Source organism: Thermobia domestica, chromosome 8, assembly GCF_964235325.1.
Source record: "Thermobia domestica chromosome 8, izTheDome1.hap1.1, whole genome shotgun sequence".
In the NCBI taxonomy this organism is placed as follows: Eukaryota; Metazoa; Arthropoda; class Insecta; order Zygentoma; family Lepismatidae; genus Thermobia; species Thermobia domestica.
In genome coordinates, this window is record NC_137461.1 from 12,739,053 (window position 1) to 12,754,584 (window position 15,532).

At 34.1% G+C, this 15,532-nt stretch overlaps 1 protein-coding gene across 1 annotated transcript in view; it reads right to left on the bottom strand.

Moving 5' to 3' along the window:
- Nucleotides 1-15,532, bottom strand: part of LOC145691728 (phospholipid-transporting ATPase ABCA3-like) — a 229,436-nt gene that overhangs the window by 36,268 nt on the left and 177,636 nt on the right. Inside the window, exon 17 of the mRNA XM_081767060.1 lies at nt 5,428-5,697. Coding sequence (XP_081623186.1) covers nt 5,428-5,697 — 270 coding nt within the window. The remainder of the gene's footprint in view (nt 1-5,427; nt 5,698-15,532) is intronic.

Consider the following 15,532-nt stretch of genomic DNA (forward strand, 5'->3'; position numbering starts at 1 on the left):
CACAGAAATTAATTTATTTATGTCCCTTAATGTAACTAATAATGTATAGGACGAAATCCATACTTCTGTACAATTCTCACCAAGTGTGAATTTAACTCATGGATTTGAACCGAAAGTGATTTAAAGTATATGCAAAAGACCCATATACACCTGATATACCATTACGTTTACCATCAAAAATGTATGTCTAGCGTGACATCATTGAATTTGTCAACGTTGGACACACAATGCTGCCATGGACATGAATTGTAAACATGGATCCTGCTAATTATACATTTGTAAATAATGTAGTACAAATCTTTAATCCTGCACATTATACATCCGTGGAAAAAATTGGTACTAATGAAATAGAAATGGATACAAGAAATTGCACGGTCACTTTTAAGACATGTGAACAAAAATACATTTCTGTCGTCGTCGTCATGATTGAACCGTATTTACCTTATTACCAAAGACAAGCGCTATCCAGTACAGGAAACGTGTACGTGAGAAGTTCCTATAAACAGAACATGGTATTATTAGTTTTCTTGTTGGCTTATTTCCTTCATTATAACCACTATTGGATGTAAAGCTCTACGAACAGAATAATTTAAATCAAGCGCCAACGTGTTTAATGATGTGTCGAACCAACTGTTCGAAGATTTGTTTCATCAACGTATGTAAAAGGCAAAATTAAATATCAAGGAAGAGCTATAAATAAGTTGGAAACCATGCTGAGAAGTGGGTATCATAAACGAAAGTGGGACAACTTCTCACAGTTTAAGGTTGGTATTCCAGCTATCATCAGCAGCACCAATCCTACTGAGAGAGATAAGTTATCACATAAGAAGAGACAATTTACACCATCATCGTTAACTGACGTTCTCGATTAATTTAACTATGGCTTACTTGGATAATCAATTATGCAAATGTTCAAAAGTGAATTATTCATTTTTCAACCTTACCCACGCAAGCAAGTGTTCTGGACAATCGCGTAATTGTTTAAAAGCATTAATTCAGTAGCTGAAAATTCACTAATAGAATTTCTAATGAATGGTAACAAGGTAGTATAAACTGATCTGCCACAAATGTTATCATACATCCAAGCACAGAGTGTGAAATCAGATGATTCGTCCTTCAATAAACGGATAAACCAATTGAAACCGTGGCTTCAATAACTGCAGAAGTTCATCTGAAATGATATCAAGTAACTCAATAAAAACTGAATAGTTGTTGGAAATGTGAGCTTGAAAATCACACTTTTTTATACTTACACTTTGCAGAATAAAAGTGCCAGTAAGTGTGGAATAAATCTTATTTCTAAGTCCACATTTCCAACAAATTCAGTTTCTATTGAGTTTCTCAATATCTCTTCAGCTGAACTTGTGTGGTTAAGGAAGTCACAGCTTCGACTGCATCTACCAAGAAGGTTCCAAATGCCATGTTCAGTAAAGTACAACTTTACTTGTACGAGAAACTGATATCATTTCAACCACATAATCATCCATATCATTCATACATGGAAACACGACTAGTTATACTGATGGAGCTACAAACAGCAATGTAATTTCAAGGTACTACTGGTCATATAAGAGAACGAGCACTGTTTGTATTCCACCTAACTCCGGATTCTCCTGTTGGAGATTGTCACTATTGGAATTTACAACGACAGGCAGCCAACCGATTACAATTACATTTCCAACAGAAATTAGTAGCAAAGTGTATTTTGATGGAGAGTTTTCATCAATCCTACAAATTGACTACCAGCGCAATAGTATTCTGGATTTTCAAATAAATTGCTAGTACACGTTATTTATCATTTCAATACACGATGTCAAATACACTACAATTAGCTAGTGCCTTAAACGGTACCAAACATTCAGAAACAATTTTACATGAGTGTTTGACACTAGTGTGTTACTCCACGAATTTCTCTCCCTCTGATAAACATTGTGAATACAAATATATGAACGACATTAAAGAACCTATGGGTCCCAAATTATAGTCATAATCGTGGTTATAGAGAACATTTTGAGAGCTATGGTTTTCCTTATTGCGTACCGAAACACATTACATTTTTAAAACTTCACTGCATGTATTAAAAATTTAAAAATAGTAAAGCGGCCTTGGATCAACATGATGTGGTTATTATTATTGTTGTTATTTAAGATGTAAATTACAAACAAGAATCCTGAATGAATTTCCTTACATATTTACAACTGTACCTCCGGACAATGACAGTAAACTGCCGTAATATGTCTTTCATATAACTTTATCATATTTACCAATAATGAAACGTTTTATGTGTTTCGTTTTTTACATGATTATTCATATGAAATTTCTATAATATTCTTTTTCTCATTCTCTTAACAGAACTCGCAATACTAAATTTTGCAAATCAGTACTATGATTCATGACATGGAAACGATTCTCCACAGACAAGAAGAATAAGAAGAGGTCCATCCAAGAAACACGCAATTCCAAAAATGTTTATATAGGATGAATCGTCATCTACAATAAATATAAACATTGTCAATGCTCTGATGTACCAGTAAATAAGAAATAATAGCAAATAATAAAGTACAATTTATGTTTGCTTATGCGTTTTTAATTTTCGTTCCAATTCAATAGTTTAATACCCATATGCTACATTAAATACATCGTCAGATAACATATTCTCTGATTTGAGGTACGGTTCTCATTAAGAAGTGTATATTATGAGGCGAGGTCCCAAGTTATTAATATTAAAATCCAATGTTCAAAATTCCTAGGTGACGAATAACAAATTTCCCTAGAGATCATTGACCAACTATTGTTATTTTCTCACAATCCCATTTTTTTCACTGGTGGTATTTGGTGCTCCTGAAAAATATCACTGATGTATCAATGCCCCATGTCAAGGATTCCAGTTCTCTGATTTATAACAAGGCCTAATTAAAGGCGTGATCAATACCCCATTACGCAGTACAATATACTGCTTACGTAAATACTCTGTTCATTTTTAACCAAAAAAGAAAAGGAATCAAAATTCACAGTGGCTTTTAGTTAACATTTACTAAAATTCATTTTTGACTTTTCACAAATTGAAGGCTAATCCTAGATACCTCTCCCAAAACTCACAACTAAACAGAATCCGTGTCATTGTAAAAGAATAGTCCTCATATTTGCCCACATAATCATCAATTGTAAAAAAAAAAAAGGATCCTCAAAGAACATGAACTAGGTCAATATCCGATCATGTGACCGTACCAATATTTGACAATTATTTATCCATAAAAGGCAACAAGATGTATAAACCAAATTTACAATGGTATATATAAGAGTCCAAGGTAATATTTGTCACTTCCTCTTTTTTCGACAATTCCTAAATTTAAGGGTGGTTTTAGGTACACCTCGCCAAATTTAACAAGGATTAGTTGATGTATCCATGCCTTATGAAATTTAAAGCTCTGTACACATCTTTTTAACAATATGTACAAGATAATAAGACATCATCAAAGAGGATAAATTAGGCTAATAACCGACCTAGTGGCGAACACCTTGCCATACTAATATTTGGCAATTTTTATATTTATGAAAGTGAACGAGATGAACTACACAAACTTTCAGAGGAACATACCTTAGTCTTATACTACTACACCGAATTTTTATATTTTATAATTCTTTAAATTTAATGAGAGTGGCACTAGGTACTCATCCTGAAATTTAAGGGATGACCCATGGTACCCATATCTAGTTGAACGGTATAAAACCCTGTATACATCCAAATAATCATCACCGTAATAAATCTTTATGGAAGGGAATAAATTAGTAAAAAAAACCAGCATAATTTGAATATTTGGCAACATTTACCCATTAAAGGGATCGACAGGGGTCATTAAAAACTTAAAGATGTACATACCCTGGTCCTTTACTACGATACCAAACGTTTACATTTGAAAAATTTTTAAAAAATTAGGTGGTAGTTGAAGGTTATCCTGACATAATTTTGGGAAAGAGCCATGTTACCTCTGCCAAAATTTAGAGTGGTGATCTTATGCACTCCTGAACATGAACAATGGACCAGTAGAAAAATGTCACAAAAATGCGGTTAGAAATTACTACGATAGAAAAGCGTGAAAGTTGTATTTATTGATCTGAGATGTAATTTGAGAATATGAATTGGAAAATGTTGCTGTAAGCTCTAAAGAAGATTAGGTTGGAACGGAAATATGGACGATTCAGCAAAAAACTCTTGCATGAACAAACAAGTATTTATTTGAATAGGGAATCAAATCAAAGGGAGCAATACAATCGGAATGGAAGTTCGACAATGACATTATCTCGGCCCATTTCTTCAAATGTCTGTCTAGGGGTCGCAATGGAAAACAGCCTGGCTAATGATGACGATATTTCGGTATTAGTTACGACACTTAGGTACATACGATGTGTACATGATATGGCGCTATTGCGGAAACTGAAAAATATCAAGATGTTAGAAAACTTCAGGAATGCATATGACGAATATGGGATGGAAATAAATGTTTTGAAACACGGAAGACATAGTGATGGAGCGAAGGAGTCGGTGACAAATTTAGAAGTGAGAGAAGAGAAAATATAGCAGGTGGTCTATGTTCGATATCTGGGTAACATCATTAGTGACGATATGAAGTGCGAGTGTGAAATAAAAATAAAATTATGAATATTGAAATTTCCATTACGAAGAAAAATGTTTTTTTGTGTGTGGAATGTTGAAACATGTGTGGATAAACTCATAAGATACCTCGTGTGCAGTATTGTAGGGGGTAGAAACGCGGCCATTACACAAATTAATAACTACCGATTGTAAATTTTCAAGACGTAGGTGTGGACAAGAATTAACTAAATTAGCTGGGTTGAGCGAAATCTGGATAAGGGGGTGCTAGAAATGATGGAGGAAGAACAATTAAAGCCATGACTTCCATAACCGCACTAGTCCAGCTTAAAAAATATTGAGAAAAGAAATGTAGAACTGAATATTTGTTGGAAATGTGAACTTCCAGACCAGACTTTTTTCATACGAGCACTCTGCTGAATAACAAATGTCCCTAAACGCGGTTGTGAAAGTCATGGTTTTAATTTAAGATATTTTTGAAAAGAGGAAGATATTGCCTATCATGAGTAGCATGCCAAAGGGTATGGTGGCAGAGAAGAGGGAGACAGAGCATGAAGGATGCTATAATTCATGGTTGGCATCAAACGTAAAAAATCTACGTGACGACCAAAAGGGTAGCTGAAAGCGCTGGGGCATGGAATATTTTAGTTGCGGGAAGCTACATAAAGATTGCCTATGATGATGTGATACATATTTTGTCTTGTGAGATTTTCATTCAAATAGTTATATTAAGTGTTTTTATTTATTTCTCATGCAGTATATGTTACCTTTATTGTTTTTAATTACAGGACTATACTTGCCGTAACTTATCTTACCTGCAACTTGTCTCTCTACTCTTTCCGCTTCTTCACGAATGTCATCACTGTTGATGCCATCTTCTTGTACAGAAGGAGAAATCTTCTTCTTGGAAAAACAACCTTTAGAATTTTCCAAACATTTCTTACCAAAGTCCTTCTCAAGAATCAGCAAAAGTATTGTGAACACAACAAAGTCTACAAAATACATGGCTATTTCTATTTTAAATTTCGATAGGAATAATGCTTTAGGTGGTTTATAACAGTCATTGTTGGCACTACACAAATTATCTGCAAGAATACATTGAAAAATAACTTAAATTAATAATTGTTATTCTCTTTAGGTGCAATATATAAATTTCAACAAATAACGTTTAGCTGTGTATGTGATAGTGTTAACATCTCGTAAAGTAAGATTAAGAAAGGAAGTGGTTAAAGGAAACATTTTTTTATCCTCCGGTTTTATACACATACTCATACACTACAAATACTCATGAAAACACCTACATCCATCTACAACTATTTTGCACGCATCCTTTAATTTATTTTTCACTTTTATAATTTTTACACCCTGACTAACTATGTAACTCGACTTCTTTTTCCGGTCTGAACTGATTCACAACCTTCACTATTGTTATACCTTATTTTGGTTATAATTATATCCTATTGTGACTATATATTTCTTTCACTGACTTCGGCAAACTGCTTTTATGATCCTGAATTTGCACAATGACAATTATTACTCTGATATATTTTCTAACAACACACAATTCGACTTGAAACTCGGCCAACAAATGCAAATGGCGGCATCCGCCATTTGTATTTTTTTTTCAATTTTTAATGCAAATAATACATTTTTTAAATAAGTAATTCAAAATGCACACATTTATTGCATACTTAGCTTATATAGCTGATTCAAATACCATTAATAGTAAAGAACAAAAGACAAGACAATTAACGTTTAAATATAGAGAACTGCAGTTCAATAATAGTAGTCAAATTGGAAGGAAATAACTTGTCTCCGTAATCTTTGTCTGATGGAATCTGCGTTTAAGAATGCTTATTATTTCTAACAAAATTTATTCAAAATAATTTAAACTATTTCCTGTGCTATCAGCCTATGTAAGAATACAATTAAAAATAGAGTTGAAAAATATTTCCATTTATTTGGTCATTCACACGTTCTTGTGAAAAAATCAAAAACATGCTTATAAATACCTTCGTGAACTTTCTCAGATCCGTTGTTCAGCCAATCCTGATGATGTAATTATTACTTAAAAACGTATTTATTTAATATGCAGAAAGTGAACACGATAATATTTGGATATTAAAATAAGGATGATACGTGAAAGTTGTGGAGTTTTATGCCAATGGACTTATTTATGTAAGAAGAGTGGTAAATTAGGTTGGACGATCATTTAATGGACAAAACTCTTTACTATTTTGTATTTTATTAAATTTAATTACATTTGATTTGCAGATTAAACCAAGAAGTCTTGAACAATGGAACGTGGTGGTTCATGGTGCTTCTACATGCAACAGCTTCATAAAAAGTAACGTATTAATAAAGGCAGTTAATCGTGTTTCGTAGCCATTTCAGTGTCCAGAGAAACTAAGTTGTTCCCACTCGTTACTATAACCTTCACTGGGTCAATTGTGTTTCTACATGAGGTGTAATTATGTTGTTAAACCTAGGGGCTACACCAATAATACCCCTAGAAATTTGGAAATAGTTAGAAAAAAACCTAGCTGGCAAGCTCCAGTCTATTCGCCCTGAGTCATAAATTTGATCTTCGTTATAGCATTCGTCTGAATCATGTCTGTTGAATTTACATTATTATTTTCATACATACCGGTTGGATGTTTTGCAACAGTAAATGCCCAGATATTTTAGACTAAACGGTGCATAAAAATGGAAGTTCTTTTTTTTCTTTTAGCAAAATGAAAACTTCCATTTGTTCATGACTGATATTCTTCTACGTATCAGCAGTACTGTATATTAATAGGACTACCGTTATTGAGGTTCCGAAAATCTCAAAGAATTACACGAAAGTCTGCTGAATAGCCTCAAGCTGTTGTTGTTATATTAAAGACTAAATTGCCGCTATGGGCCATTACTTTCTAGATGATAATAAAAGAGAAGCTATAACCGTGAACTTAGAACACCATATCTAGATAGTCAACAACTTCTTGTTCCCTGAATTTACGAGAAAAGCATACTCTGTCCTGTGAGTGGATTCAAGAAGATCTTCCTGCTAGCAATACGGCTACAGCCGCAAGATCAGTTCTTCATCTCTCCCTTTTTCACCTTATTTCCAGATTTGGGGACATTTCTTGGAATCTACGGTCTTCTAACATTTCCAAATGTGATTATATCTTGTGTTCCACCTGAAGAAACGTGCATCCCAATTTAGGTTTCGTAGATTGTAAGACACGAAGGAAGCGTTTCGCGTCCAAGTCACCCAAATCGACAGAGCTATGCTAGAGAAAGTAGATGACGACCTTGAACAACGATTTCAAAAAGTAAGTGTTAATATAAACCGCATGCCAGATGTTGTTTCGTACTTTTGAATTCATAAACTGTTATTTCATTACGAACTCTAACCCATCAATAGATTTTATTTTTTAATAATAAAATCATATGGAAATTGTCAAGAAATAAGTTACGTCAAATTGTGCTGGTAATTGGAAATTTAATACCAAACACGTGTATGTGATTTAAATTGTTAATGAATTTTGTATTTAACAAAGTATAAGAAATGCTTGTGTTTTGCCGAATATCATGAACGATTAAAAAGAATATCTGATGAAAAATATCTCAAAGTAAATCAGTCTGTCATGCATTTTATTTAGCAACAACTAATTAGTATTTTATGCATATTATTGGAATACTTTTTCAGGAAAAGTTACTACAAGCAGTTGAATCAATATTCTAAAATTAAATTATTTATAGACATAGTAATCATAATAAAATATAATTTGTATAGGAACAATATGATGTAGCGTAAATTATAATTAACGTATATAGATAAAATTGGTTGAATCCTTTTCTTTCGAAAGAATTGTGTATATATATATATGCCCTAATAGTAAACAATCAGTATCAATAAAAATGGCATATGCCATATATGATTGGTAAAACGTATAACGAGAGTATAGTATAGAAACACACTAATTTAATGCACTTTCACAAAATTTGAATTTTCACTATTTAGTCGCTAGCATACTATATTAAATTCCTGGAAGAAAATTCTAAAAACAAGGACAAAAATTTACAAAATTATGCTGGAATCATAACCTTAAAATATGGTCCCTATACCTGTATCAAACACATAATATCTTGATCACTGTAGATGCATTAGAATGAGTTGGAAAGCAATAGAAATACGTGAAGAGATGATAAGAGGTGAATAGCGCAGCAGTCATACAACATTTTTTTCGAAACACATATCTCATGAAACCATTTAATTTCTTTCAATCTCGATCTCGATTAATTTCAAGAATGTCGTTTGTTCCTTTCGAATCATGGCTGGGTACAAAGAACTGAAAGCGGGAAAATGAGTATGGTATTGATGAATATTCAAATGGATTTTATGATATTTACATTTTTTTATCTCAAGAAACGTAGGTTAAACCGTAATGCTTAGACGTCAACTCAATCTTCTGCCAAGTATGAGTCTAATTTTTGCCTAGATTCTAAAGGAGCAAATTATGATATGATGAATAATTTCTTACTTTTCTGATACAAATCTGTCTACCATTAGTAATCCGAAGTATCAGGATTGTTGTAGGGATCAATACAGTTGTACATGATGTTCTTGTTTTGTGCATTATTATTCATTGCTGAAAATCCAACAAAATATAATGTGGTCATGGAAGCGTATACAATGTTAGCAGGTTACCAAGTACGTTACAACAGATTGAAAGAAAGTTGTGGAAAATAATAGTGAGAATGTTGTCTACTCATCGCCTAAAATATCAGTGAAATTATGGGAAAAAATATTACTGACTAGTCGAAATTAATAAAAGAGGACTGTGTTCGAAGATCCAATACTTTATTATTAAAAGAAATTAAACGTTATACAAATCATAAAAAAATGTAATATTACGCAGAGACCCAAACTGCAATTCGAAATTACCTGAAAAAAGAAGAAAATTTTTTGTAATTGGTGATAATATATTCAATGATTTTGTCACGTAATAAATATACTTTTATTTCGCTTTCTAGAATATGTGGCCTCAAGTTACATACATGAGGGCAGGTTGTATGCCAATGTGTGATTACATCTATTCAGACAGGGCAAGTGTGAATGACATTTCTGATTTTATAACTCACGTTTTACTTATTCTCAACGTCATTCAGCCTACGATGTTTAGGTAAATCGTTACATACTGGTTGATAGTATACCTTGTTAGAAACATAAGCCGACGCAAGAAAGATCATACGCTACGCAGTTCTTGCAGAGTGCATACTGATTTTAATATTTATAGAACTCCCTAAACAAGCTATCAAAAGCTTTTCATAACTGGCAGCCTGACCGTTCACAATTGGGAAATATAATCCATAATAACAGCAGAAATGGTAGGGAAGGCCTCAATAAGTTCCTCCACGTTTCGTTTCTCTGGATTAATTCATCATCTTTTAGTTAATTGAGTGCAATTGGCCGGATAGCGTGTATTTCTAAATCATTTCCATTTCGGAATGCATTGTTCTTGTAAGTCCAAGTTTTCCACAACGCCTCTGGTCGACGTGCACGGTGAACGCATCACTGATGCATTATATCTGCCAAGTTTTCTTTCTTGTTAATGACAACCAGAACGTTGACTATTCAACCAATTTTTAAGCGAAAACATTTCTTGTCTCACGTGATCAACGTTTGAAGAGATGTTTACTCCTTACCGAAACTTTCATGAAACCTATCCGTTAGATGCGAAATATTCTCGTCTTACGTTCACGGACCCACACACTAGCAACTTAGTGCTTCTGTATAGTGAAATCAGCCGTTCTGCCATTGTTGTTCACCAAACACGCTAGGGGAAATAATGAAATGGTCAATACAAACACCTTATGCCCCTTTCTCTACAGTCAATCACATTCTACTTCAAGTTATGCGCACAGTTGCTATAACAATGATCAGGATAGAAAGTCCAAATCTTGAATATCTTAACATGTTACATTGTTACACGGATTTAATGCGCAAAATTCCTCGAATGTCGAAAAAGTGATCAGCATCAATTTGATGTTATTGCTTACTTGTCAAGTTTTTCTCTACCATGGATATGGTGGCGTCTTCCATTGGGTTAAATGCTGCTTCGTTTCCGAGTCATAATCTTGGGCCCTCTCGACTCTGTTTCTTGCAGCTTAGTGCAAATCGGGTTCCTGAGGTTTTCTTCGTCGATGCTGAGAAGGTGAGGGACAAAGTTCGAAGCAATTCCTCTTATGTTCAGTTCATTGGAAATAAATTCTTTTCATATACTGTACGACAGTCGAAGTCTGTTACAAACATCCTTAGTTATCTATATTCTGTTTTCATAAATCATATCACGTACTTTCATGCCCATTTCAGATGTGCATGTTTACAGTCGACGAAGACATTAATAATCTTCCACAGACTCGCAGTCTTCTTTGAAACGCTTGTGTGCCTCAGTACACTCTCAACAATGCATCTATCTGCACGAGAGTGGTTTCGGGTGCAGTTTCTTTAACTTCATATATCACTTCATACAAAACGGTTGCTCCATAACGGCAAGAATTTGACGAATTACAGAAACATTGAAACACGTCATGAGGCGCCAAATCACTATTTACAACTGAATGCTTCCAACATGACGCAAATGCGTTGTTTTAGTAGCTGATGCATGTACCACGAGACATCTGACTCGTACTGCTACTGGCTTCCCTAGTAAAAAAGTATCTGGAATTATTTTGAGTAGCAACTCGTATTTTCTTTGAATCTGAGTTTACTAAAAACTACATTGTTACAGCCGGAATATGTACATTGTTACAGTGGAAGTTTAAACCAGAAATGATTGAAATATACAATTTCAGATCTGAATATACCGGTATCCTAAGAGAAATGATCTATGACTTGGATCCTGAATCGCATGTAAATTACAGTTTCTCCATTTGTCTTGTCATTTTCCTCTCTAGTACTTATAGAGTGACAGCCAGACTGGTGAATGTACACTCATGTCCAAAATTATTGTTGCATGTCTATAAATGTTGTTGTAAGAATATAACTTGATAACCAATTCGCCCGGTATTTCTTATAATGTTAGTATGTGTATAATCGACAAAGACATGTTTGTGGCAAATTTCATGTCAAAAGAGCAGTAAGTAAGAACAATAGAACAAAAATAATACTTTCTTTTTCATTTGGCAGCATTTTGTTTCACTCAATCTAATTTTCGTATTTATAATTCTTTCGCTATGAAGTTTAACACAAATATACATTTCCTGACTATACACGCAGTAACAGTATTAAAGGTACCCTGCAAAATCACTATCAAATTATATTCTTACAAGAAGACAGTTATAGATATGCGACAATCATTTTGGATATAAGTGTACGTATCTATTTTCGTAAGCTAGCAAGCACATTTGCACAGCACGACTTGCTAGTTTAAAACATACATAATATTAATATTACTCAAAAATTGTAGAGGTAAGTCGAGGGAGCCAATTTCCATAGGTGGCTGACTCGAGGGATCCAATTTAAACTAATAGAGATGTGAAGTATTTATAATCGTTAATTACGATTTTCAATATCGGGCTTCCGAAGACAAAAAAAAATCTAAATTAATTTTATTGGCCGTGTCCCTGAAGATGACTCCCAGTCACGACCTCTACTTCAATAAAAGAGAGTAGATAATGAAATTACAAGGAAGTAAGAAGAACGGAAGGAGAAGAAGAAGAGAGAAGAGGGAAAAAAGATGGGAAAGTAAGAGAGGAAAAGAAAAGAGGAAAGGAGGAAATGTAGAAATAGACGATTTTCTTTTCCATATCCTTCTTTTATTGCATACCGTTCATACCACTCTGACTTGGATCCAGGTAACTATGCAATTTAAAGTTACCCAAACCCAGCCCATTTTATAAGCAGTAGCGATTTTTTATCTTTAAACTATATGTAAACAGGTATATTTACTTAAATTCTTGTAATATCTTGAGTTGCTCAAATTAAATAACAAAAAATATATATGTAATAAAAAAATTAAACAGAATGTTTCACTTGGCTTTAGCTTATTCTTCGATGTTGGCATGCCTTTCAGAGCCATATGAAACTAGAATTTACGTTACCACATTGACTATGACTATTGTGCATTTTATAATCATTCACATATATCTATATATAGTTACTGTGCTTAATATCACAAAAAACACTAATACTTAAAATTAAAAAAATCATCCATCCACATACACACACACTTACACACAGCATGATGTTATTATTTTTTTTTATATAAAACAAGAATTATTCTACCTAAAGTTTTTGAGTGCAGATCAAAGAGAAAGAAGAAAAATAGGAAACACATATTCAATGGTAAATAAAGTCGAGGAGCAGACCAAAGTCATAAGAATTGGTTATTACAAAATTATAGGTTACAATATATTCGGATAAATTTTCAAACAAAACAAGGTAGAATAAAAAAATTGTATATATATATATATATATATATATATATTTATATATATGTGTGTGTGTGTGTGTGTGTGTGTGTGTATGTCTGACGAAACGAAATAAAATAATAAAAAAAAGAGAAAAAGATAAATTTAGCTTGGAATGAGTTCATCTCTCATATTATCATTAACTTCACTTCTTAAAACGCACGTTCTCTGCACTATGTTAGGTGTCCTTGCACTAAAGTACACATCTCTTAATAAATTAAGTCTTTTTTTAATGCTAGCCCGCAGGCTAGCTACCCTGTAGAGGGCTACACCCTCTTTAAGGGAAGGGTTGCATAGGAATTATATGGATGTAGAATGACGGGCGTTGGGCTATGAGACTTTATTTAACAATTACTACAGATGTCAGGTCATTATGGTCTTTGCGACCATAATCATCAGTGAGGCAAAGGGTACACAAGACATAGGAAAATACATACCATACATACATTATAGATTACAGAACAAGTTGATTAAAAGTATTTTATTTGCAGAGATGAGCATGAGGAATGAAATGAGTGCAGATGACGCCACAACACGTAGGGAATGTTAGCAGAACAAATGGGGTTATCTTCTGCCTAGGGGCGACGCTAGGCCAATGAAGACGAGAGAGGCCCTGTTAGGTACAGAGGGTAATCACTGTGCTTGATGCGAGGGAAAAATATGAGGAAGATGGACATGCAATCGATGATCCTGCAATAGTTCTAGGTCGGGATGACTTGGCGGCAAGGTAAAACAGTATAATGTAAACAGCAAATTTAGAGGGAGATGGTAATATCGAGGGCGAGCAGATGAATTGGCAAGGTAGTGCATAGTGGCGACTAGAAGTGGTTGCTGCTGCATATATCAGACAGTGATGAACTTGAGGCGAAGAGATTCGAGGTGGTAAAGTAATGTAGGGAAAGTAATGAGTGAATATAGGTATCTAGTCGGACTGGGAAGAGAAATGCGGTAGGCAATGCGGAAGGCATGACGTTCAAATGTTGTAAGTTTGTAGTAGTACGAGGTAGGAGCTGAGAGCCAAGCGGTGAAACCGTATGTAAGGACAGGGTGGAGAAATGCTTTATATGTGTTGAGAACCATGGTTGAGGTGGGGCCCCAGGTAGTGCCTGTAGAGACTTTTATAGTGAGTTTGTAGCATTGCCATTATATTTGCATAACGTTTCTCTTTTGTTTTTAAAAGCAGTTTGTATGTGTGAGTGTCAGCAAGTTGAGCACCAAGAGATCCATACAAGACGGTCCTCCGGAATTCGTACAAAAAAGACAATATAACAGTAAGTTAAGTGTTAGCAGTTGTTGTGTAGTTAGTGCAAATAAACATGTATTCATTTATCACAATTAAGTTGTTTTGTGAACATTTATTCATCAAAGGCAGAACATTGGTCCTCCGGGCCGGATCACAGTGAACTAGCGTTTGATATAAACTGTGAATGTGTATGTGAACAATTGTTACATTGCTCTTTGTTTAGTGCTGTTCATGTGTGCAGTGACATTTATTAATTCTTCTGGAACTTATGTGAATAGACATAACTGAGAACACGTTCATCAGTGTGGAATGTGTGTGGACTTGTGTTTATTAGTTAGTGTGGACTTACAATATTTTTCAAAATGGAGGACTCAGAAAGAAGCAAGTTAATGAAACAACGTGGTGTGTGCAAAAGTCAGCTGACAAGAATTCAAAACTACGTAAGTAATATTAATTCAACAACTACAATAAGTCAGGTGAAAGTACGTAAGACTGCAATGATTGAGTTGTACAAAAAGTTCGATGAAGTACAATCACAGTTAGAAATAAATTACGAACAAGTAGAGGACGATGCATATAGGGAGGACATTGAAACCAGTTACTATAATGTATTAGCGCAACTAGAGGATTTTATTATTCAGCGTAGCCAGGAATCTCATTCAAACAATTCCTCGAAACATGAGATTCAGGTGTCAAATGATCAATTAAAATTGCCTCGTGTTGAATTGCCATCATTTGAAGGACGATACGAAAATTGGCTTTCATTTTCAGACAATTTTAAAGTTATGATTCATAATAACGATAACGTGTCAGTGTTGCAAAAGTTCCATTACCTTAGGAGTGCATTGAGAGGGGAGGCGTATGATTTAATAGCGAATCTGCAAGTTACAGAAGCTAATTATGAAATTGCATGGCAATTATTGAAAGACAGGTATGAAAATAAGCGTTTGATTGCAGCTACTCATGTCCGTAATTTGTTACATGTTAAATGTATCACAAAGGAAACTACATCAGAATTAAGAGAATTTATTAATACAGCTACTAGTAACTTGAATGCATTACGAGCTTTAGATTTGCAGACACCACTAGAAGAGGTTTTGTTAGTTCAACATTTCGTTTCTCAATTAGACAGTAACACTAGGCGTGCGTGGGAGTTACAAATCACAGATCATTCTTTCCCTCCCTTATCAGAGTTCTTTGCTTTCTTGGAACGTAGG